Below are 27,687 nucleotides of genomic sequence, written 5' to 3' on the forward strand. Positions count from 1 at the left end.
TAGGCTCAGAGCAATTGTGTTGATAACTCCTGAGCTCTGCGATCTGATATTGATTAATGCCAAAAGCAGCCATGCTGCATTTTAATAGGGAATTGAAAATCAAAACAGAAAAGGCTTCATTTTTCTCCAGAGTGTCAGAACGCGCCAAAATATGATCACAGCAGTGACTAAGGATGGAGTTTTAATGATTTAAATGTCATAGTGGTGTTATACGTGCACATCATACAAGTTTCTGTTGCTTCAAGTGACTTTTTTTTTAATCAAAAGTGCTGATAGGAGCAGCTGCAAAGGATTAATTCCAAAGAAACTGATCTCCCAAAACATTAATATTACAATAATTTCATATATTCTTGGTATTGCAAGAAAAAAGTGGCTCATATGTGCCTGCAGGTGAATACATTTCACATGCATGCTCCATTTAAGCTGCACTGAATTAAAGAAGTGCACATTCCCACAGCCTGCCTCGTCCTTTGCTCAGGATGCTCTCATGGGACGGAATAAGGTTCCCCGAGACAGCGGCTGACACGGCGGAGGCAGGGATTCGGCAGTGCACCTCGTTCGGTCCGAACGCTTCAGAATAGTTTAGCTTGTGCAGCCGACAGGGTGTCCCAGCGGTCGAACTCACCAGTGGCTCAGGAGCCAAATTAAAATGAAGCGCTGACAACTGTGGCACGGTCTCCAGTACGAAATGATACATGTTCTACAACTATTTGTAGACCAGGCTCAGAACTGCAGTCTGTTGGGAAGACACTTAATAAGCGCGCGGATGTGGTGCGTTTTATAAACTTAAGGAGGGAAGCATGGAGGAGAAGAGTTGGGGGAAAAAAAATGTGACTTTAAATTTAGGCCACAGTTTTGGAGCGCAGATGGAAACTGAAGCCTCAGAAAAACTGATAATTGTGAGAAAACTGATGCTGATGCTGAAGCTTCCAGCCCGACGGAGAGAGACAGCAGCTGTGCGACTGTTTCCATGCTGAACGCCGATGATGGTTATTGCAGCAGTAACATAAAGCTCTAAAGCTCCAGAAGCGTTCACGGCGGCCTGCCGTTGACTCTCCCTGCCTAAAAATTGCTCTTGAGGTGCATTTTTCTTCATTGCGCCGCCCGGCAGCGGCTCCATCGTGTCTCTTATTTTAACTGATCATTCTGAGGTGCAGCTTTATTTCATCTGCAATCAGATCTTTGCGCCTCTACGCTCGGATCCGCCGCCACCTGCACGCCCCTTTTAGACCCGTCTCCGGCGGGGGGAGCGGCAGGAAGATGACAAAGATGCGAGACTCCGTTGGGCATGTGGCCTTTCAAGATTTAGATCTGTGAGGCTCCGCAAAGTCCTCCAAATTAGAAACAGTTGTTGGGTGCCATCTCCTTGTTGTTGTATCCATTTGTCAGACGAGCGGGAGCCTGCTTTCTGTGGAGGAGCTAAAGCGAGGTAGAAAGCTGATTAGATTGGAGGAGTAGTCAGACCTCGGCGTCTCTCTCACCGGGAGATGTGTTCTAATTAGAGAGCGTGCCTGGTGTCTCACTGAGGAGAATAACAAGCCCCATCCCAAGGCTGCCTCCAGACGAACCTCACATCCGCGGCGAAAAAAAACCAAAACGCATCTGATGTATCGGCAACCCCTGGACTTCAGACCGCACCTGAGTCGACATGCTCAGGAGAGTGCCTCCACGGTCCGACTGGTTCTTATACCAGCAAATAAACAGATTCTCCTCCCACAGCCATGAGGAAATGGGAAATTGCATTAGCAGAGATTTGCGTCCTTCACTCGCAGGGAAAGTCATTTTGTCAGCATAAGAAGCGGCTTAAAAGCAGCGACCAGGAAGACGCTCCCCGCTGTGAGATTATTGGATTGATGAGGCAAAGATGATCCCGCATAAACCTCCTCTGATGTGTGAAGCTATTTGAAATTGCGCGTCAGTCTTGGTTCGCCTTCCACACATGTAACAAACAAATGCTCTCGCGCACAATCCGTATTTAAAATGAGCGAGGTGCTTTGGATATTCAACTTAAGGCGGCTTCATTCGCGTGGCGCATTACCGCAGCAAGGCATGAGGAGAGGATTAAAAAGAACATTCATTATTAAGAAATTTTTAGAAAAAGTAAGAAATGAACGATTTCTTTACAGAAAGGAATCAAGTTGGATCCAGATGATCTGGGAAATCAAATTGCAGAAAAAACTGCTGATTCATTCTGACACCAAACTTCAATATTCAGCTTTTGGTTATCATCACAGTGACCTGAGCTATTCTTAAGTACTTCCAGAAAGAAAAAAATAACCATACACTGCTTTCTCTCACAAAGAATTAAATTGCACTCCATCACAAAGAAACACACACACACACACACACACACACACACACACACACACACTTTACAGTGGAGGAGGGTCCGACCACCTCCCTGTGCGGCTTGTCTCGGATTGGATGTCAGATGCTGGAGACAGCTGCACTCATCACAGCTTTTATGAATGCATTACCTTTTATGTTCATCCAAACACTAATTTATCTTCCTCAGGAAATCAAACGGGACAGACGTTCGCTCATCGCCTCTCCGGAAAATTGCAACTTTGGGAAACTGCGCTGTCTGTAAGACAAATACGAGCAGCTAAAGTAACCGCCAGTCTTTCAGCTGGGCGGTAATTCGAACCTCATCGTTGACAGAGTGCATCTGCAAGTGTGTGTATATATATGTGTGTGTGTGTATGTGCCTGTTTGTGCCCAGATCCTCTCTCTCTCTCTCTCTCTCTCTCTCTCTCTCTCTCTCTCTCTCTCTCTCTCTCTTATAGCTGAGATGGCTTGCGAAATATCAAAGTGTGTTATTTGCCTCCATGAAACTCCACAACATCAAAGACTTCCCCCCCTCTCCCACAAGAACCTCCAGTTTTTTTAGCCGAGCAGCCTCGCCTGTCTCCCATCTCAGCGCTGCTCAGAAGGCAAAAGCCTCTAATGATACAAGATACAAGATGGAGAGACTGCTGCCAACTAAATAGGGAAAAAAAAAAAGAAAAAAAAAAAGGATCAACAACCAAACAGACACGTTTTGGGTGATGATTGACATCCCTGCATCTTTTTATTATTCCTGTGATGTTCATCCAGACGCACCGTTGCCAAAAAGCGTGGCCTCACACTTTGGCTGATGCAGCAATCTGGTGATATGCGCCTCTCTGCCTGCCAACCACCTGGCTGGAAAGAAGCATAATCAACCTCTCAGTCAATCATCCCTCGCGCAGCCAATGGTGTAGGATGGGTGTCGGAGGAAGCGTGGCAGACATGCGCTGGCTGTGCGTCCGACTCTGACACTTCACACCCTGCTCTCCAGCATCCTGATGAGTCGTCTCTGCCGGCGAGGCCTCCGGATCCCAGCTCCCCGCTGCTGCTGCTGCTGCTGCTGCTGCGTGGGGGACGGGGACGGCTGTCTCAGACGCTTCTCAGGTTGGGGTTTTCAGTGAGTATATCCCCCCTCCAACATAAGAAGAAAGAGCACTCGGCCGCCTAAATGTCAGCGAATTAATTAATCATAGAGGTCTGTGGAAAATTACACTGAAATTAAAGCGAACTCATAATTAAAACTGTGAATGAGAGGAAGAACAATGGAGATTATGTTTCTGCAACGATTGTATTGTAGAAAGATCCCGTCTCCCTAAAGGCACCGGAAGGCGAGCAGCAGCACAGCTTCATTGGGCGTCGAAGTTGATTCCAAGGTAGCGCAGACCAGCTCAGGGTTACGCAACACGGCCGTGCACGTCCCGCATGACGCGTCATGTATATTGCATCGGTTAAAAAGCAGCTCTGTCTCTTCAGCTGCACTCAAGGCCTGCTAGATTTTTCATCTCCAATTAAAAGAGAACTAAAGTACTCCATCACCAGACTCAGGAGAAGAGAAATAATTGACAAACTCGCTCCTGAAACAAGTGAATCATTTAATTTGTTTTTCACTCAGCAGAAGAAGAAAAAAAAAATCTTACGTTTGAAATACATTTGGTGACACCGTGGAGTGAATTATTCACGTTGAGATAATGAATTGATAGGCTATGAGTTGAAAATAAAAAAAAAAAAAAGACGGATTGCAGATGCACGGTAACGGCTGCAGGAAGCGTTTGCATATAATAAGTCACGTAAGAGGGCAGAGAGGCTCATATGGGGGGGCAAGGAATAACAGCTGCAACGTCAGCGTGGACAAAAAAAAAACTGCTGAGTGACATGATTAACATTATGTTTTTTAACTTAAAGATTAATAGATTAAACATGAGGTCCATGACGAGATGAGTTTAGTTAAAAATCCTGCAGCTATCAGGAAGAAAATACACAAAAAGAAGACTAACTATGGGGAAACTTAAAGAGGCAGAGTTTATGAGCAAAATGTTTGTTCAAACATTAAACAAATGAGGAATTTCTTCACTCCAGTGTCAGTTTTATACTCAAAAGTTAAAATTTCAGAATTAAAAGTGAATAATGTGAAACTTATTGTGTGGTAAAGGCGCAGCAAATTAGTGAAGATGGGTTTTTTTGGTCTCATTATCACTCATCCTATTCACCCTCAGTGGGTGTCTGCCTTTCCTTTCTGTCTCTGTCAATTAATACTAACATGTGGATAAAACGCTTGAGGCATTCAAATCCTGTCAATTCATCTGCATCACATAAGCAAAGTAAAATCTATTATATGTAAATAGTGGAAACAGCTTGAGTCCAACACATTCAACATTTTAATCACTTTACATTACATTCCACAAATAAATCAAATGTAGAAGGAAACTGAATGAACCCACATCAGCAAGCAGAAAGTAAAGTAGCCAGGGTGCAGACACAGAGGTGGCAGCTTTTCGGGGGGATAGCAGAGAGAAAGTGACGGGACATGAGACAGAGAGCAACAAACAAGTTGGAGAATCAGACAGCAAGCCAATTCACAAGCTGCAGACTTGATGTGGGCAGGAGGCACAGCTCACAAACCTCCAGGAAGGCGCAGGGAGGACAAACAGGATGAAACATCGGCTGGTGGAGGGAGACGCATTAAGTTAGTGATGTGCAATGATGATTTATGAACATACGGGGAGTAAAAAGAGAAGGATTTACAGGATTACTTTATACTGTCTGAAGAATCCGATACCAGACATAAACAAGACGGAATTTCATCTCATAATGTCAAACAAATCACCTCGAATTTCGTCTGAAGTGTTATTTGTCTGGAATACAGCGTGTTGTCTTATATAACAGAGCTGTTTATGGTGCGGTGGCCACCCACTATATGTCACCTTCACCACGGCCGTCGATGCATCGATCCATCCAAGCTGCATGTAGTAAAAAGAGAGAGAGAGCTAATCGTGGAGATCCTGCTGGTCGTCCGTCCCCATCGAGGGACCCGGCGTCTCAAAATGGAGACTTTAGCAGCAGCGGCGGCAACAATACGGATCGAATTTGGCCCGAGGAGATGCTGCGATTGGATTGATCGATACAATTAGATTGCCTTTCTGCAATGCATCAGGCACATTAATGCAGCAGTGGGAAAACATGTAAACTAATTCAACAAGTTAGACACGTTGTGCTCAGGAGTCAGGGAGGGTAATGTCACAGTTTGGGAGTTAAATCCTGATAAAAGTTGCAGAATTCTCCACCGAGGCCTTGCTAATGATGTTCTCTTGGAACTGATACAATTGGCAAATGATTATTGATTTCAGCACCAGAGGAGTCTGGCTCCTTTACAGAAGGATCTTGTGCCGGGTCGCAGTGTGTGAGTCTTATAATCACACCGGTTCATGCATCAGTCACAGAAAACTGCACATTTTTTTCTGTATTGTGCTCCTTCCTGATCAGACACACGCCCCTGAGCCCTCCTGCGTGTTGCAGCCCCTTCACACCACAGGCAATCTTAAAAATTTCATCGCTCCGACTGCACAAGAGGTGAGAAGTGAGAGGGTGAAAAACGTAATTCCCCAAACCCGTGACTGTTATAGAAAATTACAAGAATGGAAAAAGACAAAGAGGCGATATTAACTCTTAATATGCCCAGCCTTGGGCCAAACTAATAAAAGGAAAATTGCATTAGTCCTAAATAAATGACGGCGCTGTAGTTTAATAACGTATCATCTCCCCCCGCTGACAGCATTAGATATGGCACAGGTATAAATCTTCATAATCTTCACGGGTTGAAAGTGAGGAGCATTCGTCAGGAACAAATTGCTGTTTCCCCCTAACTTGATATTTCAGATCTGCTGAGATTCACAGGCAAACACCGAGCACCACCAAGTGGAGGCCGCGAGAAGCATGGAGCTGCTTTCAGGAAGGAAAAAGCACAAAAAAAAAAAAAAAAAAACTCAACAACAAACCACCCAAAGCTGCACACTTCAACAAATTTAACAGTAGTTTTATTTTTCTCATTTGTATTGCATTGCTAAATAAATGCCAACACGCACTGCTATCCCCCCAAAACAGAATATGAACACAGTACATTTAAAAAGAAAAAAGAGTCACAGTATTTAAATGGAAAAATAAAAATAAAAATCTCATGCATTTGTGTGGATAAATATCTGTACTTCAATATAATCCTACATTTCTGTCAGTTCCTGAACACCGCAGGGCTTACATGAGTCAGTGTCTTTACTGCATGTGTTGGTGCGACGCCGCGGCGTGGAGCACGCCGCAGCCACCAGGCACTGAAGAGAATACCTTTTGATTTGTGCAGCACTGCACGTGCCGGAGAGCTGCACGGAGCCGGTTTGCAGCTCATTGAGCCTGACATTCGGAAAAAAAAAATACACAATTTCCTCCCATTACGATGACTGTCGCTGATAAAGTGTGTGGGATCTTTTAATGGTGCGGCCTTTCACAGTGAAATGTTTTACAGTTTAGCTGTCACGGTCAAGTTATTACTGTTAATTTAGGCTTTTTGAAGACACATTTGGAGTTAGGGCTGAATCAGATTCATATATACAGAATTATTGCACATTCTCGCTATTAAGCAATCTTCAATCAAAGGTACGAGACATTTAGTACCTTGTTACAATCAGTCCCAGCCTGTTCAAAATTTAGAAGCAGACAACAATTCTGCTGCCCGAACTGTCTCATGAGATTTGGTAAAACCGTTGACGGGCGTTTGATAAATCTCAAACTATAAAAGCGATTCATTCACAAGGCGTAAACTTTGTAGCCAGGATCACATGAAAACTGTTCAGAGGTGAGCACGTGTGAGTCAAATAAATACAGTACAGAAAACATTACTTTTTGCAAGTGAGCTGATTTACTTTGAGAGGGTGAATGAGCAATACGTATCATCCATACAAAATGTATATTACTCTGAAGAAATGTGCAAAACAAAGCTTTAATAAAGGATGCCTGGACATGCTCCCCGATGCTGGCATTTGGAAAAATATACAATTCGAAATAAATAATAAACATCCAAGAGTAGCACTTCTACATACTCAGTGTGGGCATTAGCAAGAATCTGCTTGCATAGTTCGGTGCATGCATAAGCGATTTATCATGCAACAACTGTCATATACTTCAAGAACGCCGATCTCTGCTTCTCGGTCTATGTCAGTGCGGATTCGTGTCGATTCTACTCTGTGATGCGAGATAAAGATGTGCACACAAGCTGTGAGGTGAGGACGGAGGACGGGCGGACTCAGGCGCACCATAATGCCCTATGTACATGTATGGTGTTGATCGAAGGCGCCCCTGCTGGGAAACCCCTCCACGTGGTGACTGGTTTTTCTTTTTTTTTCTTTAATGGTTCTCTTTTGTTTTTACATTAACCCTGTGTTCGTCTGAGAGGAATGTCTGGAGATGTCTGGCAGTCTGAAGGAGGTCGGTCCCCATGGGGGGGGGGGGGGGTCACGGGCATCAGCAGCTGGAGGGCAGAGGTGGCGACGGTGGGGGGGAAAGAGGGGGGGGGGGGGGGGGGGGTCGGAGGGTAAATAAAACACGAAAGGACTTCAGACGTTTAAACACCAACAACACATGCTTCCTTCCTGCTCTCCTACCTCATCTCTCTCAGTGACGGTCGGATTTTTTTTTGTTTTTTTTTTTTTGGCCGGACATAAAAATGCTCCTTAAAGGCGGTTGCAAGAGTTACTACTTCAGAGAGAATATGTAAACAGCTGTTCAGGGTAAATAGGCGTAACTGTGTTTTACTTGAAATTACATTTTTCAGTGCTTAATAAATATTAAAATTGAGTTACAAATTTACGAACACCTGCAGTTATACAATTTAGATTAAATACTCTCTGTGATTATCTGAGGCACTGATGTTTGTTGTCGACACATGGCTCTCGGTAGTGAGGGAGAGCTGTACATAAAGATTGGAAAATAATTCACCGTATCAGCGTGTTTAAAAATTACCAGTAAACTTCCTTTGGTGACTGAATAAGTCCAAGTTGGATGTATCTCAAAAGTTTCTTCCCATCTTGTGCAAAGTGAGTTTTATTTTCACCTCCCACTAGGGCGCTCGTCTCCCGGCGATGCTACACACAGAACAAGGCAATAATGTCGATACATGTCCATGCTTATTTACAAGACAGGATAATATTCCTCGATGCAATCCATACAAAGTGCTTCGTTAAAACCCATTCCTAAATAAGTATGTAACAGTGCGGACGGTGGGCGTCCGCGATGGCAGCTGGTATTCAGTGATCACTGAAAAAGCTACAGGTGCTTTCAAGATGTTTGTTCTTTGATGGTTTTTAAAAAAAAGAAACACACAACACCTCAGGAGCTGCACTAAAGATTGTTGTCAGGCCTTGAAAAGTAGCATCACTTGGATCTCTGGCTAGTTTGTGTGGAATTAATGGGAATCTTCCTAGACTGTATTGTCTTTTTCGCAGGCTCTTTCTTTGAAGGGTCCTTTGCGCCGGCGGACGACTGGTTGGTCGTTTCCGCTCCGGACGGCTTGGATTTCGCGGACGGCAGCAGCGAGTGTTTGGCTGCGCCCGAACCTTTCGAGGACTCCTTGTCTTTGGCTGTGGTCGCGTTAGTCTGGGCCTCTGAGGCAGCATTCTGGGCCTTTTTGCTCGGGGGTGCGTCCCTGACTGCGTCCCCGCCGCCGTCGTCCGGACCTCCTTTGGCGTCCCCCGCGGTCGTTTTCCCGCTCTCGCTCGGTTTACGAGTCTCTTTCGGTCTCAGGGCAGTTTTAAAGAAGGACAAACCTTTGTCCTCGGTCTTACTGTTCCTTCGGGGGCCCTTCGACGGCGGGGCTGAGCTGGAGGAGGAAACGCCCACGCTGGAGGAGCGGAGGCTGGTCATGGAGGAGCTGCTGCTGGAGCTCCGGCCCGCCACCCGGTCCTCCACGGCCCGGGCCGGCTTGCCGTCTCCCCTGCCGGCGGCGCTCAGCCTGGAGGGAGGACCTCCGTGACTGACCTTCCTCTCCGACGGCACGCTGGCCCGAGAGGAGTCGCGGCTGGTGCTCCTCTCCGCCGCCTTAGTCCTTCCCGAGGCCGGGGTTTTCTCAGCCCCCGCTCGGGGCGACGTCCTCCTGGGAGGGTGTGAGCTCTGCGACCCCGGAGAGGCGCTCTTCCTCTGCTGGGCAGAGTCGGGATGTAAAGCCTCGGGGGTCTGGGAAGCCCCTTTCTTAGAGGGGGTCGCAGTCCTCGAAGAGCCGCCTTTACTGGTTTTCGCCGGACCTTCGCTCTTGTCCTTGGGATTGGACGCCGACGCGGCGCTCTTGGACTGCGTCCGAGACGGTGACTTGTCCACGGCCGGAGACGCGGGGGAGAGAGAGCTGGACGACGTGGAGGAGGTGGCGGGACGCTTTTTGGGACTCCTCTCGCTCTCCACCCCGGTTTTGGCGGCGGTCCTTTTGGCGCCGTCCGCAGCCCCGTTTCTCTGTTTGGGCTCCTTCGCAGAGGCGCCGTGTCGAGGACTGACCTGCTCGGCGGCGGCGGCGGCGGCGTTGTTGTTATCGCCCGCCTGGCCGGAGCTCCTCTGCTCGGCCTGAGCCACGGCTTTAGAGTGCACCTGCTCCAGCAGCCTCTTCCCGCCCGCATTCCCATCCGGGGCGGCGAGACCCAGCCTGCCGCCGGACAGCCGATCGGGCTTCGGCGACCCGGCGAAGCTCGAGGCCGACAGCTTGCTGTCCACCACCTCGCCGATCCTCTCCAGCGTCGGGGAGGAGGAGTGGGACTCCAGGGAGAAGCGGGAGGGGGAGTTGGAACGGAGCTGGAGCTTGGCGGAGTGGGACCAAGACGGCTTGGTGCCATTTTCGCTCAGCACCAGCGGGCTGGCGATGGAAGACCTCGAGGAGAAGGTCTGCCTTTGCATGCCCCTCACAGCCTGTCGACTCGATAAGCCTGCAGAAATTTAAAAAAAAAAAAAAATTACGTGCACGCCAATTCAACAGTAACACATACGAGTGAGAAGGCGGCGTGTGTAACTCGGCGAGCGCTCCTCACCGTCGTCCTCGCTCCGTTCGCCCGCAAACTCGGCAGACTCGGAGAGCGACGCCAGCGAGGTTCGCCTGGAGGAGCCGGACGACGCCTGGCTGGGAGGACGGCTGCCCATCAGCCGGCTGATCCAGTGCTCGCACAGAGAGGAGCTCGTGGATCCTGAAGTTCCAGAGAGAACGTGTGTAACGACTTCCGTACGCAACACTTCATCTTGTAATCTCATTTCACAAATCACCTCCGACAGAACTGTTGGCGGACCACGACGGGATCGTCGCCCGTCTCTGATAAAACAGGATGTAAGCGGTCTGCTTGCAGACGTCCTCCTCGGAGATGGGATGCACGTCGCTGTCGTCAAAGATGTACCACTGCCCGTCGATGGAGTTCTTACAGTGAGCTGCCGACACAAAGCCACACAAAGGTTGGACTCGTCCCGGAGAGGCTTCGACGGAGGCGAACGTGTGCGGCGTTCACCTGTGTAGTGTCCTCCCTGCATGGTGCCATGATGGTTGCACACGGCGTACAGGTCGTAGAGGTAGTCCTCCGGGTCGCGGCCCATCCCGTACGGCCGTCGCCACGGCGACCAGTGGGACGGGAGGCTCCAGCTGCTCTGGCTTCTCTTCACCATGTGAGGCGCCATGTCCATGCCCGTCAGCGGGAACTTCACCATGTTCTGCATCTTCATGCGCCGGTCCCCGTCCTGATGGGGGAGCAAGAAGGTTAACTCAACCCCAACTTTTTCCTGTTTTGATTTTAATTAAATTATTTCATCCAAAACCAAAAAAAAGGGTTCTTGATTTAACGTGCAAACCACTACCCCACCGTATCACCCCCACCAGATCTCTTTCTCAAATAAACAGTCAAATTATGAAAACTTATCTTCCTAAGTGAATAAGGTACCTGTCTGAAGCGTTTCAGGTGGAGAATGAGAATGTCTGGCAGGGTCCACAGGCTGAGCTTGATGCTGCCCTGCTGCAGCTGCTTACAGTGTGGGCACCGCCATGCGTCGTCAGGCGCAAGCTGCATTCACGAAAACATCGATCGTTCCAAGACATGATTACAGGATGCTTTTTTCTGTATTTTCGGTAAAGATATTTGATACAGCTGGCTTCACTTCAGCACTCCAGGACAGACTTCATCATCTCAGACCCTGTGCGCTCCGCCTACCTGCTCCTCCTTGGTGTAGAGCTGGAAGCACTGGGCGAGCGAGCAGGTCTGAGGCTGCAGATGCTGCTCCTTCACCTGCCGCACGCTCTCGGCATCCGGGATGTACTCGTCCTCGGTTCTTTTGAACAGACTGTGGGCGTAGCAACGGCACGAGTCACAGAGGGATCGCGCACGACTTCAAAAGGCGGTCACGTATGTAGCGCGGTGGAGCACGCCGCTCCGACGGGAGACACGGCGGCTCACACATCTGCCCCCAGCTTAATGAAGGCTGCCTGTTTGGCGTTATCAGACTTACTAATCTTTCGTCTCCTTGTCCCACTCGACGACGATTTTGACGTGGGGCGGCCCGCCAGGCCCGCAGGACTTGAAGGCTCTGATGGAATTGAGAATAACACACACAATAATTAATATTATTATCAGTCTTTATTTTTATTTCTCAAATTTTACTTTGTAGAAGACTTAGATGCCTGCGTTTTATCAACCCACATGGCAGAGTAGAGACTAGTTTGTTTTGTTTGTATCAAAATCCATAACTTTGTATAAATGTCACAGCAACAAAGTCAGCTAAGAGTAACATCTCCAAACATCAGACAGTATTTTGCCATAAACACCAGAGGAGACATGCTGGCAGACTCCCCCTCATGAGGACTGAACATGTGTTGTGATTTATGTAACGTGTCAGTGCAGCGCTGCCCCCTGGTGGCAGAGAGCGGTGTTACCTCTCCACAGAGGGATGGCAGAGCGGCTGCTCCTCCTGAGGCAGCAGGTAAGTGATCCCAACCACCCCGACCACCCGCAGGGTGAAAGGTCCCACCTGAGGAAAGCCACAGCTTCTTTTTATTATCATTATCGTGAAAACTTCTTTTAACAAGCTTCAGAAAAAAAAATGGAATGTCAGTTGCAAACTGTCATAAATATCTGTACCTGCACAAAGACTCCAGGGCGTAAAAGATGTCTCATCTTCTCCAAGATCTCCTTTTGCAGTATGTCCCAAGTCACTGTCCGCTCCAGATATAAAATAAATGGATTCCCAAACCTGCAGCGAGAACAAAAACAACATTTAAAGACATTCTTAGACGTGGTTGATGTTCATAGAAGCTGCCGTTTATTAATGCAGTCGCCTTCCATCCAGGGAAGATCTGCATGTTTTAGAGGGTTTATTGATCCAAACAGGGTGTGGGTGAAGAGAAAGTTTGTGTAAAAAGATGCAGGTGTAAATAATTCAATTGTAAAAATTTCACTGAAGATCTGGAACCAACTTCAATGCTGCTATAACATCCAGAATAAAAGCAAGCCAAGTCTTTCTACCATTAGTGGGAATCACAACTTTTAAAGAACTATATACACTGAATACTTTAGCATCAGTTATGAAAAATATAAACTTTACACAAATACCTCCATCTGTCCACTGATTCACCTCTACTGTGAATCTAATGAAATCATATCATCAAACTGCTGCAACTCATTTTCATGCAATTCATTTTTAACTGTTCTATTTTTGTCATTAGTGAGAGGCTTGTTCTCGCTTGAACTTAGAAACTGATCCTTGTTGTTGTACAATTTCTAATATTTATACTACAATGTGAAAAATACACTTAATCATTGTTCAGTTAATATATTTGTCTTTGTGTTATGTTTTTGTTGGCTTGGCTAATTCTTTCTCTTTGTAAACAGAGGGCATATTACTTCTTAATTCTCTACTATCAACTTTAATATTTGCTTGATTACCTTGTTTTCTTCAAAGTCTGGCCCTTCATTGCAGTAATAAAAGCTATTTAACAGACTACCAAAGCAAGAACATCAGTCTCTTTTTACAGTGAAAAACTCAGAATTGCCCTTAAAGTATAATTAAGGACAATGATTCCACCCTGGAACACCCTGTGATGCAATGAGAGGCTCTCTGCTGGTGTTATTGATGAAACTGTGTGTATTAGTGTAAAAATATTAAAAACACGCCGCCCTCAAGGATCAGGATTGACCACGGCTGCATGGAGGCGTACCTGCGGCCCTGCTGCCCGGCGCAGGCCCTGTTGCACACCAGCAGGACGATCTTCTCCGCCTGTCCACTGTTCTTATTGGGGCTGGAGGGCGGCGTTGTCGGCTCTTGTATCTGAGTGGATATCCTGTTGTTATCTGTGCCGTACTTCAAGTTGTTCTGGTTGAGATTAGCGTGCGGGCTCCCTGAGAAGAAGAACACCAAAAAAGTTCATGAAAAAGAGAAAACACACACGGGTCGGTCAGAGTGGGAAGCCACTTCCTGTAAATGGCTATTCCCCCGATATGAGTCCATCTCTAATCAGATCTCCGCTCTTCCCGCTGTGAAGAGACAAAGAGCTAAACGGATTCCAGGGGAAATAAGCCGGATGCCGTACCGCCTCGCTTGGAGCGGATCTGATCCGGTCTGAAGAGCTCAGGTGTCTCGAAGGCGAAGATGGAGTCGCTCTCCTGGATGATCTCCAGGTCGTCGTCGTCGTCGCAGAAGGAGCGGTGAAAGCCGTCGTAGTACATCTCGGTCAGGACGATCTGGAGGAAAGGTTAAAGAGGGCATTGCAAACACAGAAAACACCCCAAGACATTCAAAACTGTGAGGATCTGAAGGAGGCGAGGCGGCACCTGTTGGGCAGGGATTTTGGTCTCTTGAGCCACAGCTTGCCTCAGCCTGGACACAGTGCCAGAGAGCGGCACCGCCACCCCGACTCTCATGCAGTGGGAACACTTTCCTTGGTACACCACCGTCACGTACAGAGGCCTGCCGAACAAACGACGCTTCAGAGACACACCGGATCTTCTAATTTTAGTCTCCTCCTGTCACACTTGTCTGGATGAGTTTGATACTCTTTGTAAAACTTGGTTCAAACCGGGTTTCATCTTGATGCATTTTTGGAAACAGCGTTTTTATTAGAATTCGTCTTTCTCTGGAGCTGACTGCAGAGTCACCTTACCGTGTGTGAGGTACTGGGATTGGCAGTGAGATGCAGAGGAAAGGATCAAAGGTGTTGCTCTGTTTCTGGCAGTGAGGGCAAGTCAGGGAGGACCTGGAAAAACAGAAAGCTTCACTAACTTGCTTTTGTTTTTTTAATATCAGTACATATCAAGCTCCTGCATAGCTTTTATGACGGTGTGTGTGTGTGTGTGTGTGTGTGTGTGTGTGTGTGTGTGGCTGTGTGTCTCTGTGCTGACAGGTGACCTCTCCATGTCACATCCTGCCTTGGCCCCGCTGTTCGCTCCAGAGCTCGGCGACCCTGAGCCGGCGAGAGAAGATTGATGGATGGGATGGAAACACTGATGGATGATTTCACCTGTATTGTGCCTGAAACAGCTCCTGTACGAAAGAGCCCGGTGCTGGTAGTGGAGATCCTTCAGGAACCGTTTCTTCTTCGACTGGAGGCTGGAAAAGAGTCAAAATTTCTTAATGAATGCAAAATAACAGCTGATAATAAGGACACAAAGATAAAACATGTTGCTGTTTACCTTCCTGGGGGGCCTGATGTCAGGGTGGATGATCTGGTTGAGGTCTTCGTGAACCCGATCAAGCAGCCAGAGGAGGAATTCCTGCGCATCGTGCTGGGAGTTCCCCCGGAACTGAAGAGCGCTCTTCGACACCACATTCTGCGGAGGAAAAACCAAACCGGGGCTCAGAGGATGGCTCCGAAAGCAGGAGCGGATCGGTGGCTCGCTGAGAGCCACCTCTGCTCCCGACGCCGCCCCGTCATTAAATATTCAGCAGGTTTGACCAGGACGATGATCAGCACAATCCTAAAGGTCGGCGCAGAGCTGCAGCATGGCGGAGCTGCAAGGGCGCCGGCTGAAGCTTGACCTCACCGATGATTCGCGGGTGGAGGCGACAACAGCGTGACCTCCACCGAGCCGTGGAGGCACCCACGATCAAACGTCACACAAGGTCAAAGATATGAGCGTGTTTGTCTCCTCAACCTCTCCTTTGGGACGATCGGTTTTAATTTGGAATTATTAAATTAGCAGTATCAGCAAAAAATTAATCAAACCGACCATCCCTCTGTGGCTTGACCACAAAAATATCTTTTTATGGAAGCACATCTGTAGCGAATGTTATTGATTTTGAAATATCACAGTGCCTTTGAAGCAGCACACCCGGACAAAAATAGTTCATAAAAAGGAAGGCTGAGTGTATTTTTAGTCAACAAAGATCCACAACACAATATTTTTTTTTTTTATTGAGTGACTACAAGGTAAATCATTCTAGAGTACGATCCACATTTCTGTGCAAAAACACAAACCATTGAGGTAATTTGTGCATTTTTTTTAACTGGGAAATAAATGTGTCGTCAATTAAACTAAGAAACTACAAATGCTGCAGCGATGTCTTCATGTTAGTCATACAAACAATTCAAATTTGTTGTCCATACGGTCAGTAACTTGTGTTTCTTTTTCCCTCCATTTGTGTCAAACCCTCCACCTCCAGTTAGAAACACTTTCCTTTACATTATATAACTTTCCGTCCCAGGCTGAGTGCTACTTCTCAACATAAACAAACCGCCGTGTGGAAAACTGCTTGTGCTCTCATATCGGCTTCTCATATCAAAAATGCATGAGAAATCAGTGTTTAAGCTGAATGTGGAGTGTAGGGTGTATGGAGAGTCAGGAGAACTGAACAAGAGGAAAAATGACACAATCAATGCACTGAAATCAGTTCACTGAGAGAAAATCGTGCGTTTGTCTTTTATTTCCACAATTGCAAACGCACATTATGAATGTTAGTGAGTTGGTTTGTCATTTTATCACCTAATAGGTTTTGATTTTTTTTTTTTTTTTCACTTTTGTGGCTAAAAAGACTTCGATCAATGAATAAATCATTGTGATCGGTGCATCATCGCTGTGTCATTTACAGACTTGCACCATTAGTCGGATCTGTTTGGCCATTAATCACGATGTCAAATTAATCATCACTCTCCACAAACTCTGACTGTGTGTTGTGATCGTCGCTGGAACTCAGGATAGGCTGGGCTCTCGGGCCATTTGCTCTGTGTACAACAACATTTTCCTCAAACCAGCCTCTTCTGAGGGAAAATGGATCCTGAGACACAGCGGATAATTCCCCTCTGTCCTCTCTGCCTAATGATCTTTAAGTGCTCTCACAGTCCGGGTTCAGATTGTGGTCGCAGACGACTGTCACACGCGCACACCGAGCTGTAATGCACACTAACCACTGATGCAGTTTGCCTCAATTAGCCGCCTTCAGAGTTGTGACGCATACGTTGCCGGATAAATTACACATTTCTGCCCAACATTTAAAGCGACAGCTTGACTTTGGCTGTACTTTCAGTCCGTCCAAGTATTTAAATGTTGGAAACATTCCTACTGAGTGTTCTCCAAACGTCTGACATGATACCAGAATCAGTAATCACATTAATCTTCCAAAAAAAAAACTTCAAATAAACACCACTCTTAAGTTTTCTAAATATTCTCCTGTCCAGTTGAACATACCCAGTGCCTCCCTCTCTGATGAGAACAATCTATATCCAATCAGACTGTTTGTACTCTGGCTGGCAACCAAGGTAGAAAAAAAGGACAGAAATAGTAACACCATCAAGAATAAAGAATAGTGTGATGCATGTTTTGTATTTTCAACTTTTGAAAAGAGAAAAAAAAGAGGTTATCAAACAAAAGAGAAGGACAAAAAGCTTCCCTTTGTGAGTGTGACAGGCCGACTTTTCAGAGCAGGTTTGAGAGGTAAAACGATGAGAAAGCAGACGAGGACGGAACAAAAGCTGATGAGCGTGGGACAGACAGTGAAGTGGTCAAAAATAACTAAAAAACACCAGAGTATTATTACAGCCCAGCTCTGGGACTCAGAGCTCAGCTGATCCGCTGGTAGCAGACTGATTCTGCCTGCTTTATTTGGCTTTATTCTACGATAAAGACGGCTGTTTGTGACTGGAATTATTACACAGACTGGGAGGTGTGCCAGCTCATGTATGGAAAGCAATCCTTGATTAAAAACAGAAAATAGCTTCAATGTTTTATACTTTACCAAAAATGTACACAATGGACAGAGCAATCAATCACCGTGATCACAGCATGAAGACAAGTGAACATAATCATAGTGTTTTGCAAAAGCTCACTAATTGATGATACATGTTATTACTTAAATAATACAATGTGTCTTCTGAAATCAAAAGATGATCATTAGAAATTACTGTGCAATTTCCTTGCAGGAGTCTATATGAGAACATGAGTCAGACCTTTCTGTGTAGTTTGCATGTTATCTCTCTGTGTACATTTGAACTCCCCTTGCCTCTCATTTGAGGTTCAGTAGTGATCCTTATGGTGTTATATTAGTTCCATCACCCTGAGCTGAAGGTGTGACTGTGTCTGACTGACTGTCTCTCAGCGTCTGTCCTGTGGTGACCTGTACAGGTTGTTCCCTGCTGCAGAAGTTTTGGTCAACCTGATGCAACAGTTCCACTGCTGATCCGATCAATCTTTCAACGCTCCATCCAAACTCCATGATCCACCCCCCCACCCCTTCCTTACCTTGAAGTCCCTGCTGTGCTGAGGCGTGTACTCGAAGGTCCACAGCGCCCGGACCAGGCCGGACAGCTGCTCGGTCACCTCCCCGGACTCCTGCTGCTGGCCGCCCGCCTTCTTCTGCACCAGCACCCCGTTGGACTTGGCCTTGTCGTTGCCCCCCGGGTTGTCCGCCCCCCGGAACTGCTCCAGGGCCAGGTACTCGGCGAACAGCTCCGTGTTGCTCAGGCACTGCAGGATGGCGTTCATGAAGCAGGTGTTCCCGTGGTTCTTGAGCCCGGCCACCCCGGGCACCTTGTCCCCGAAGGGGAACCCCCCGCAGTCGCTGTCGTCCGACGGCACCGACCCCCCGGTGGTGTTGGGCAGGAGGGTGGCGTCGTCCTTCTCGTCCTCGGCGGCCTGCTCGTCGGTGCTGAAGTGGGAGAGCGTGGACAGAGTCCGGAGAACTCTGTTCATGAAGCTCCCCACGGAGCGCACCGAGCTCCTCCGGAACAGCTTCTTGCTGAAGGATTTCTTCTCCTTGTTGCTGACAACTTTCGACATGGTCGGTTCCGCGGCGGCTTTCCCCGGGAATAACGTGAGACTCCGGAGAGAGGGCTCCCCTCCGAAAATTCAGAGCGCCGCCCGGTCCCCGCGCGCAGGGACAGCTCCCGCACTCTGTGGCGTTTCCTCTCGAGGCCCGGGCATTTTGTTTTCTTTTTTAATTATTATTATTTTATCATTCAGAAACGTGAGAAGGGCCTGGCAGTTGTGGGGATCATCTCATACGGAGGCAGCGATCAGATCAGCCCACTTGCAACACTGCGTCGGATTGCATAAACAGCCTCCGCGGAGCGGCTCGGTCGGGGCGCTTTGCGCGGAAAGCAGGGGCAGTCCCGCACCGGCCAGCGGCCATCATCGTCCCCGGCGGTCGGTCCGGTGAAACAACATCACCTGGGTCATTGTTCAGAACAAAAACAAAAGAGGCGCGATCAGCCAGACATCAACATCACATCAGCCTCCGAGAGCGACGCGCGGGATTCCTCATTATTTATTAACCAAACCGCAGCTCCACCCTTTTAAAAAGGTATTTCTTCACATCTGATCGTCGGATCCGCTGAAATCTGGCGGCTCGGTGGCGGGGGGACATCTACCCGGTGGACGTCTTCCTCAAACCGCCACACTGAGGAACCCCCGGACCGGAGCGGCTCAGCCCGCCGCTCCCTCCCGTTCGGCCGCTGCGGGGCATCGCTTCCGGAGCCAGATGTGAAAGGCAGCTGTGTCCGTATCCCCCATCCGAAACTTGATCTCTCTCCCTCTCTTTATCTCTCTCTCTCTCTCTCTCTCTCTCTCTCCGCTCTTCCTCCTCCTCCGGCACTTGTCTCACTCCTCCTCGGTTCCGCCGCCGGACGGTGTTGCTGTGGAGGCCGCGGCCGCCGTCTCCATCATCTGTGGCTCCACTGCAGGCAGGGCGGTGACGGCTGACGTCAGGCCGGAGCACGCTGGAGGAGAGCAGGTAGAGCGGCACGTGACGCTCCCGCTCCTGGACGGCTCGTGAGCCTCCGGTCCCGCTCCTGCACGGCTCGTGACCGTCACAACAGTGGTTCATGAAATTTAACAGAACTGTATTATAGCATAATTTTAGAAAGTAGCCTTTTGTTAGTATTTTATAATATTAATATAATAATAATAATAGCCTTGTTTTCTAATTTAAACGATTTTAGGCCAAAAATATTTAGGGATTTTTTCTCATTTTGGAGCCTTGCCTTATGTGACACTCTTTTATTCCTTCTTGCAGTTCCCCAGACAGTTAACTGAGAGACTTACCAATTTGCATCATTCAGGGGTGCAAAATACATTCAGCCTCAGTTCATAAGGCAGAACGGTAAAACAAGGCGCTTCTAGATAATAGACACAATTTCAACATCTCCACAGGGATTGTGCTAAAAAGAAAAGTCTGTCAGTGTCTCATCTGAAGTGGAAGAAAAACCCCATGATCCCTTATAGTGTTGATGTCAATGTTTTATGTACACATTTTCACAATACTGCATGAACAAATATGGAACACCTGCCATATTAGTCCATCCCATACCACAACAACAAAGAAATAGACCACCGTCCTCTTCAACCTGCAAGTTAAATATTGAAAATGAAGCCAAGTAAACAAAAATCCATAAAGCTCATATCAGAAATATTACTACATATAATTTAATAGCCACAAATAATTATATTAGTACGTGTATCAAATATATTGGTCATATATGTTTTCATAAATGCTATGAAGCTGCCCTACCTCATGAATGCAGAAATCAAAAATGACAAGTCAGAACAACCATTTGGCTTGAGTTGAAGGCATCGACACTGCGGTGAGACATCAATGGAACTCTGATCAATAACAACGCATTGAGGAAAAAAAAAATAAAAAGCCGTAACTGCCATGATTTTCTCCCAACATTCCCACAACCCCCCTCAAGTAGACAGAAATGCCCTAATACGCTGTAGCCCTAACTCAGATACATCAAGCAAATCTGAGACGAGGAACGTTTACATGTAAACCCGCTCCTATTGATATCACATTCCTCTGTTTGTTTACAGCACAGAAGGCCTTCAGTGCCGTTCTGGGAGTCGTCCTCCTTCGCCCAGGCTGTTAGTAGTCGATGCAGCGGAGTGCAGCGATGGTGGAGGACAGTCGTCGAGGCAGCAGTTTGGCGGTCTGCCTGTATTCTTCGGGTTTCGCTCTCAGTAGCGTGACGATATGCTGCAGGGCGCGTGAGGGCTGCAGGCCCAGGGCGTCCATCACATTGCTCAGGTAGTCTGAGGGGCGCAAAGCGAGAAATCGTCAACCCAAATGACTGACTAAACATGTGGTCGACTCTTCAATGCATCACTGCAACATCCACCGCCACATGTCAATAGTGTGTTTGCATAAAGGGTTAAACTCCTGTACCAATATCTGTGGCCAACTGCTTGGTGGAATGTGGGCTCAGCTGGGGGATGAGCAAGATGGCGTCGCAGTAAGTCTGCATGGTGGCACGAGCGATGGAGCCCAGCCAGTAGTCTGCAGTGTTGTCCAGCTCGGGGAGGTCATCACCTGGAAAAGAAGGAACACAAGACACATGTAGGAAGTGACCCAGATCACTGATTCTCATCTCTGTAGCTTTGTCTAGTCACACTCATTAACGGTATGTTATGTCAATGTGAATGCATGTGTGAGTGTGTGTGTGTGTGTGTGTGTGTGTGTGTGTGTGTGTGTGTGTGTGTGTGTGTGTGTGTGTGTGTGTGTGAGACTGTCTGTCTCTCTATCTGGTGACCTTTTCTGGTTGTACTCTACTCTACCGGCCGGAACTCTCAGCTGGATGGATGGATGTGGAAAACATCGAAAAGCAAGCTGACATGAGGATGTTGATCTGTTAGTGACCTTGTTCCGGAGGGAACGGCAGCTTCCCAGCATGCAATGCCATCTCCAACGCCGGATCCTCCTGTGTCACGAAGGGCTCCAGGTGGAGAGGCAGAGACATCAGGTACTGCCCTATCTGGAAGAGAGGAAGTCATGAGAGGTGATACATTTGTCTGATTTTCTTGAGTTCTTTCAAATTTGAATGTTATAGTGAAAGAATTAAGAAAATAGCATCATTAAAATGCCACAACCTTCATTAAAGTCCAACCTGACTCACATTTGTGATGTACTCCTGTGGCGACAGGCTGAAATTAGGCAGGTCTTCAGTGTAGCTCTCTCCTAAACCGGGTCCCTCTTGATTCTGAAATCCAGCAGCATGTGATCAGATTTTATTAGCTACCATACGGCCTACATTCAGAAGCACGTCCGCAGAGGCGAATCCTAAAGCTCACAGCGCTCAGATCTTATCTGTTAGCGGTTCAAATCAAATAACGTGGAACCCTGACATGCGGCTTTACCTCCATCTTTGAGACGAGGCAGAGCTGGTGTTTGATCTGCAGGAAGACAGAGTCGAAGGCCAGCTGGTTCGCCTGCTGATTGAGTCTGGTCAGAGCGGTTCTGGGTTCCGCTAACAAGCTGGAGTTCCCTGTGCCTTTTTCCTGCGAGGCGAAGGAAAGGGGCAGCGTGAGTGCAGCAGGAGGAGGCGTGTGATAAACCAATTACAACTGTTCCCTCTAGAAGGCGTCAACGCTTCAAGCCTGGAGCGGACCTTTAACGAGTACAGCACTTCCATGAGGTTGTTGTATTCGGCGACGTTGCCCCTCTGGAGGTAGTTGTATTCCTGCCACGGGTTCTTGGTGGCGCTCTTCCTCTCGGTGGAGGTGGCCTCCTGGATGCCCGTCAGGCTGCGAGGGCTGTACGACTCAGACAGGTATTTTCCCGCCGTTCCCAGGATCCTGCAGGACGGGTCGATCGCCAATGAGGCACGTGTTTAAATCGCAAAGACAATATATACATTATGTATATATGACAGCATGTACAGTGTGAACACCCAGATGCTCTTATTGTGACTTTTTACACAGTGTTTGCCATTTAAATAGAAGCTGAATGTTTCCTAGAGCAACAAAAACCATATTCAGTGTGTGGCATTCCTCTCACTTGTTTGATAGCTGCTGTTCAAACGCCCCACATTGTCTGAGCAGCTCTCCACACGTGGCAATGATCCTGCAGGGACCGACACACACACACACAGAGAAAACACAGAGCAGTTTTTAATCAATAATTTACAATGAGAATACATTACCTCACATATCAGAGAGAAATATTAACCTGACGGAGTTCTGGAAAGCTGTCCAGTCCTCCTGGAAACCTGATGAACTGGGGATATCTTCGAGTTTACACTTCTTCCTGATGGACTGGAGCGTCGTGGAGAAGTCGGACACGTACCTGCAACGCACAGGGCAGCGTGTGCGCTCAAAGCCGGGAGAGTGGTTCCCACTTAACAAGACGGAATAGAGGAGAGAAAGGCTTTTTACTTGGTGAAGAGGGCTTTGAGAGCTTTGAGGAGGCCACACACGGCAAGTCCATCAGTCAGTTTGACGCAGCGATCCACGGCTGCACTGGCCAGTCCAAACAACTTTCCTACGGAGTGACTCAACTCTTCCACACAGTCGATTACCTCCCCGTGTTCCTGGAGATAAGAGAGAAGATGGAGGGTGTGAAGCAAAAGACAGTATAGACAAAGAGAGACAGAAAAAAAAAATGGGAAAAACCAAAGGTGTGGTAAATTAAAATTTCAAATAAATACATCATTGATCTGAATATCAGTGACGACTCTTCACAAGGCTCACATTAGAAAAAAAACAGTCTTCTCTGAAGGTCAGTAAAAACACAGGAACTAAACAGCTGTTTCTAATACTGATAATGAGACACGTGTTTAACTCTGCAACTTCTCTGAACTCAGATGTTTCCTGACTGCTGAACCTGATCCTCACACACATCTCCTGCTATTAAAGGTTTCACATTCCGGTTCCTCTTGCTCCTCCCACAGCACATCATCCTATACAGCCTTATATTCAGACCAATATGCTATTTTTTCTCTGTGTGTGTGTGTGTGTGTGTGTGTGTGTGTTCTCACCAGAGGAATAGCACTGATCTGAATGAGGAGGTGGTTTTCCTCCAGGTCTCCGTACTGCAGCTGGTAAGGCTTGTAGGGATCATACAGAGCACAGACCAGCTCGGTCACCTTCAGCAGGTTGTTTTCACCTGATAAGAAGCAGAACATGAGAACACGCCTCTTCCCTCTCCGTGTTTTTATTCCTCTGTGTGTACAGACCCAGGTGTGGCAGCATGGCGGCCTCCAGGCCGTGTCCGAACGTGGACGCGGTTTGATGCAGTTCCAGCAGAGTGTCCAGCCGCTGTTCCTGTGCTGCACGCTCCATGGACGAGCTCAGGCATACGGGGATCGAAGGCACCATGGCCCCCAGAGTCTGGATCAGCAGCACCGTCACAACTTCGTACGGGTTCTTAAACACCTGCCGCGACGAAAAAAGAACGAGTCAGCGTCGTATCTCGTCGCCGGAGTGAAAACCCGCGTCTATCGGTGTCTCACCTGGCTGCTCCACTGCAGCTGAGTGTGCCACGACGAGAGCAAGGTGTCATAAAACTCGGCCAGCTGCTGATTGAGACTGAGCTCACTCTGAGACAGGTCCTGCCACACGCTCACCAACTGTCCCTGGTGACGGCAAAACACACGTTAATGCCTGGCTCACACCTGAAGTCCAGGAGAATGTTAATGTTTTTTTTTACCTTATGACACTTGTAGTAGTACGCCAGAAGCTGAGGCATTCTGTCGATCTCCGTGAAGACTTTCACAAACAGCTTCGCTTGGTCTGCAGAGAGGAAAATCCAAATAAGCGTGTGTGTGCTCGCGGCAAACTGAAGCAAACACTCGACGAGGAAGACGGAATCGCAATGAAAATGAAGAGGCTTTTCTCCGGGGCTCCTACCTATAGACATGGAATTAAAGGTTGCGACTATCTGTGGGCTGGCCATGGCCTCCAGTCTGTTCTTCAGGGCCTCTAAGTGAACACACTTTTCAGAGTAGTCCGGCGTGTCCACCAGCATGGCCAGGCTGTTCTGCATGCTGGTCAGCTTGGAGGAAATCACTGCAAGGTCCTGGGAGCAAAAAAGAAATCAGTATGATTGTCAACATCATCAAAAATAGGAAGTACTAATCATGAATTTAGGATTTTATTGTCTTTTTCTCAACACAATGAAGGTTAAAATAAAGGTATAAAGGTAAATAAAGGTAAAATCAAAGACATTCAAATACAATCACACCTAAAGATCTAAAACATACAATCATAAATTCACAGAGGCAATAAGATCAGGCTAAAAACAATGAAATGAACTAAATGTGACAAACATGAATGCTCTCCAGTGGATGGAGCCTTCGGGGCCTGCTGTGTGACATGCATCCGTTTGTTTTTAATTAATAAGAATGTATCCTATTCAGGGTCACTGGAGCAGATCCCAGCTGGCTGTGGAACTCCAGGCTGGCTCCTCTGCCATTCACTGGCTTTTTAATTTAGTTGAACGAGAGATGAAGCGATGTTTGTACTGGCTGTGTTTACACAGAGGCGCTCTGTATCATCCTCCTGATTTGTCCCGGGTATCGTAGATGTGTCTGCTAAAACACCTATGGACCGTCTCACGGTCATCTGCTCAATGAGATTGTTGGGGGTGTGGGGAGGAATTTTTGGGGACCTAACATGAGTTTGTCTGCCATTTAATCTGGGCTTTACATTTGACTGTCATATTGTTGAACCACGTTAACAACATGTCCATTATAGACTCTATTGTTGCTCCATAGAAGATAAATATGTTTCTACAAACATAAAAGACCCTCAGAATCCCAAGACAATGGGGGATTCTGGTATTTGTAGGAGGTAACACACGTAAATCAGCTAATACAGAACACTAAGGAAAAGGTTTGTGTCTGCAGGAGGCTGTTATACAGAACTGTTACATGGAACAGGATGACTAACTAAGGCTTAATATCACTAAGCAACAAGCCAGACTAACATAATTATATAACAGGAAGTCTTGCCGCAACTTTATCAATACCTGTGTTTTGAAGGTCTCCTCGATGTCTGCACTCAGCGTGCTCCACTTGTCTGCTTCCTGCAGGGCTTCTGCTGCCAGCTGCATTCGACTCTTCACCTGATCTATCTCCACCAGGACCTGACCAACACCATCCAAAAACATTCACTTGAAACACTCAACGTCCTTTCGATCAAAATAGCAGAAGAGATGGAGAGCTCACAGACCTGCATGGACTGCACAGTGTCCTGTTCGAACTTCTTGATGTCCTCTTTGACCAGAACCATCTGCTCCTTCAGGAAGGAGGCCTCCTGTTTCAGAGCCTCCACGTCCCGCAGCACTCGGGGCATATTCTGAAGGGCCTGATTGCTGCTCTCTTCACAGAACAACACACAGTCGGTAAGTTTTCATTCATCAAAAGGCACAGGAGGATCTTATTAGTTTAATACTATTATCTAAAAGAGATTGTGGTACAAACCTTGCTTCACAGCAAAGTTTGTGAAAATATAAGACTCAATAAAATTATGTAAATAATGGTATAATTGTTAATTGCAGCATTTTAAAACTAAACCTTTAATTACACTAATGATTGAGTGAACCTTCAATTCACACCTTTAAATTTGAAAACTGGAAATTTGACACCTTACATCAAGTACATCTGGGTTTCTGATTGCTGTAGCATTGCGATGCTGAAGCAAATATGCAGTCTGAAATTCACTTACACATTTGTGACCGTTTCATTTGATCAACAGACGTGCTGACATAGAGTCAGATCCATCTGAACAACCTCGAAACACACGTTAAATCGGCACTGTTTGTTTGAGATGAGGTTTGTGATTCACTGAGCAGGTTTAATGACTATAACATTCATACCTGTTTAACAAGATGAGAGCTACAGCAAAGGCTCAAACACTTAACCACACTAAACCTTGTTTAGACTAATAATAAAAACGAACTGTCTTAGTAACATTTTCATTTTTTTTAATGTTTATTAAGAACAGATCTCATAAATCCCAAACAGTATTTTATTGAATTGGATTAATTTTTCATGAATAATTCAGTTTCACAGGAGATGACTACTCTCTGCTACCTAAAACAGATTATCTTAAAAAAAAAAAAAAAAAAAAAAAAAAAAAAAAAAAAAGTGGTAGCAAATTTTATCAAATTACTGCAAAAGTTTTTTTTCCGACCTTGATGGAAAATTATATTTTTCCCATAACATACGTATCACACACAATGTAAAGTCATTGACCAAAAATACGTTTTTGTGAGGAATAAGCATGTTCCGTCTGTGTATTTTAAATTTCTTCTCACAACCCAATCCATCAGTTTTGGATGGTGACAAGTGCTCAGAAAACATTGATCTCTTTGTGTAGATGTACTTTACCCTCATTTTGTCTCCTTGTAATCCCAGAGTACACAATCAAGTATGAAGTCGTAATGTTGCAGTTTTTGTCAGACATTTTTTGTAAACTTAAAAACAGGCCAACCCTAATTTGTCAGGTTTAGGTAACAGACTGTTGAAGACTGGAACAACCAAATGTTTATTACATGCAATAACAATGACGTGGCAATGCAATTTTTTTTTCTGACAGCTAACACGCTTTTGCAGCTCATAAGTGATGTGCTGAAAAACAGATTAAAACAAACGCAGTCCTGTGAACCACTCAGTTTACTGACCCTCGATGGCGTTGTTGACCTCCTGGATGAAGAGCTGCAGCTTCATGACCAGAGTGGCTGCGTGTGTGTCCGCCTTCCCCGGAGCCTCCTTCTGCACCACCTTGAAGGCGCCGTTCACCCAGTCCTTCACGTCGAAGTCGTCGTCCAGGAATTTAGAGAAATCCATCTTCGTGTCTCAGGAGCGACAGCCAAAACCAAACCCGATCCTGTCACACTGTCATCGAGCCATGCTAGCAGCTAGCTAATGTTTCCCAAACAGAGGTTTGGACAGGAAAATAAAATAAATCGCCCAGGAAAATGAAATTATCATGACAACTAAATATAGTTCCAGTAATGCGACGGCTTCCTCCAGAGTTATTTCCGTTATAGTCCACGGTTTCAAAGAGAGAAAAGAAAAAGCATGTTCTTTAAATGTCTGATGCTTGAAAAGAGCTAAACACTGACAACAACTTCCGCATGTGCGCTCTGATTTAACTTCCCCGCAAA

General features: G+C 46.8%; 2 protein-coding genes and 1 long non-coding RNA gene across 3 annotated transcripts; all 3 read right to left on the reverse strand.

Moving 5' to 3' along the window:
* Positions 1-904: 904 nt before the first annotated feature.
* Positions 905-7,998, reverse strand: LOC115392853 (uncharacterized). Its single transcript, XR_003931907.1, has 3 exons — positions 7,917-7,998; positions 2,199-2,202; positions 905-914 (listed from the first exon to the last, which is right to left on the reverse strand). It is a non-coding gene; the product is annotated as an uncharacterized LOC115392853 (long non-coding RNA).
* A 682-nt stretch (positions 7,999-8,680) lies between these two features.
* LOC115392850 (ubiquitin carboxyl-terminal hydrolase 31-like) lies at positions 8,681-18,585 on the reverse strand. The gene is made up of 16 exons (XM_030097473.1): positions 18,048-18,585; positions 15,006-15,143; positions 14,834-14,922; positions 14,477-14,569; positions 14,148-14,283; positions 13,907-14,057; positions 13,535-13,715; positions 12,459-12,570; positions 12,254-12,348; positions 11,830-11,907; positions 11,535-11,664; positions 11,268-11,387; positions 10,842-11,067; positions 10,606-10,764; positions 10,377-10,529; positions 8,681-10,274 (listed from the first exon to the last, which is right to left on the reverse strand). Exons 1-16 carry the CDS (start codon positions 18,582-18,584, stop codon positions 8,743-8,745), a joined length of 3,930 nt encoding a protein of 1,309 aa, XP_029953333.1. The 5' UTR covers position 18,585; the 3' UTR covers positions 8,681-8,742.
* A 1,444-nt stretch (positions 18,586-20,029) lies between these two features.
* On the reverse strand, positions 20,030-27,673 carry cog7 (component of oligomeric golgi complex 7). The gene is made up of 17 exons (XM_030097474.1): positions 27,202-27,673; positions 25,749-25,897; positions 25,546-25,662; positions 24,426-24,594; positions 24,226-24,308; positions 24,029-24,151; positions 23,753-23,951; positions 23,555-23,682; positions 22,953-23,107; positions 22,747-22,863; positions 22,576-22,641; positions 22,187-22,373; positions 21,936-22,076; positions 21,695-21,778; positions 21,439-21,553; positions 20,968-21,111; positions 20,030-20,834 (listed from the first exon to the last, which is right to left on the reverse strand). Exons 1-17 carry the CDS (start codon positions 27,365-27,367, stop codon positions 20,668-20,670), a joined length of 2,310 nt encoding a protein of 769 aa, XP_029953334.1. The 5' UTR covers positions 27,368-27,673; the 3' UTR covers positions 20,030-20,667.
* Between the last annotated feature and the right edge of the window lie 14 nt (positions 27,674-27,687).

Source organism: Salarias fasciatus, chromosome 8 (genome assembly GCF_902148845.1).
Source record: "Salarias fasciatus chromosome 8, fSalaFa1.1, whole genome shotgun sequence".
NCBI lineage: Eukaryota > Metazoa > Chordata > Actinopteri > Blenniiformes > Blenniidae > Salarias > Salarias fasciatus.

Coding starts and splice junctions, on each gene's coding strand:
- cog7 (XM_030097474.1), bottom strand. CDS start 27,367: ATGGATTTCTCTAAATTCCTGGACGACGACTTCGACGTGAAGGACTGG. Junction 22,642..22,746: donor GCTTTCCAGAACTCCGTCAG/GTTAATATTTCT, acceptor CGGTCCCTGCAG/GATCATTGCCACGTGTGGAG. Junction 22,374..22,575: donor GAACAGCAGCTATCAAACAA/GTGAGAGGAATG, acceptor CCCGTCCTGCAG/GATCCTGGGAACGGCGGGAA.
- LOC115392850 (XM_030097473.1), bottom strand. CDS start 18,584: ATGTCGAAAGTTGTCAGCAACAAGGAGAAGAAATCCTTCAGCAAGAAG. Junction 14,284..14,476: donor ATCCCAGTACCTCACACACG/GTAAGGTGACTC, acceptor TTTGTTCGGCAG/GCCTCTGTACGTGACGGTGG. Junction 11,908..12,253: donor TGCCATCCCTCTGTGGAGAG/GTAACACCGCTC, acceptor CAATTCCATCAG/AGCCTTCAAGTCCTGCGGGC.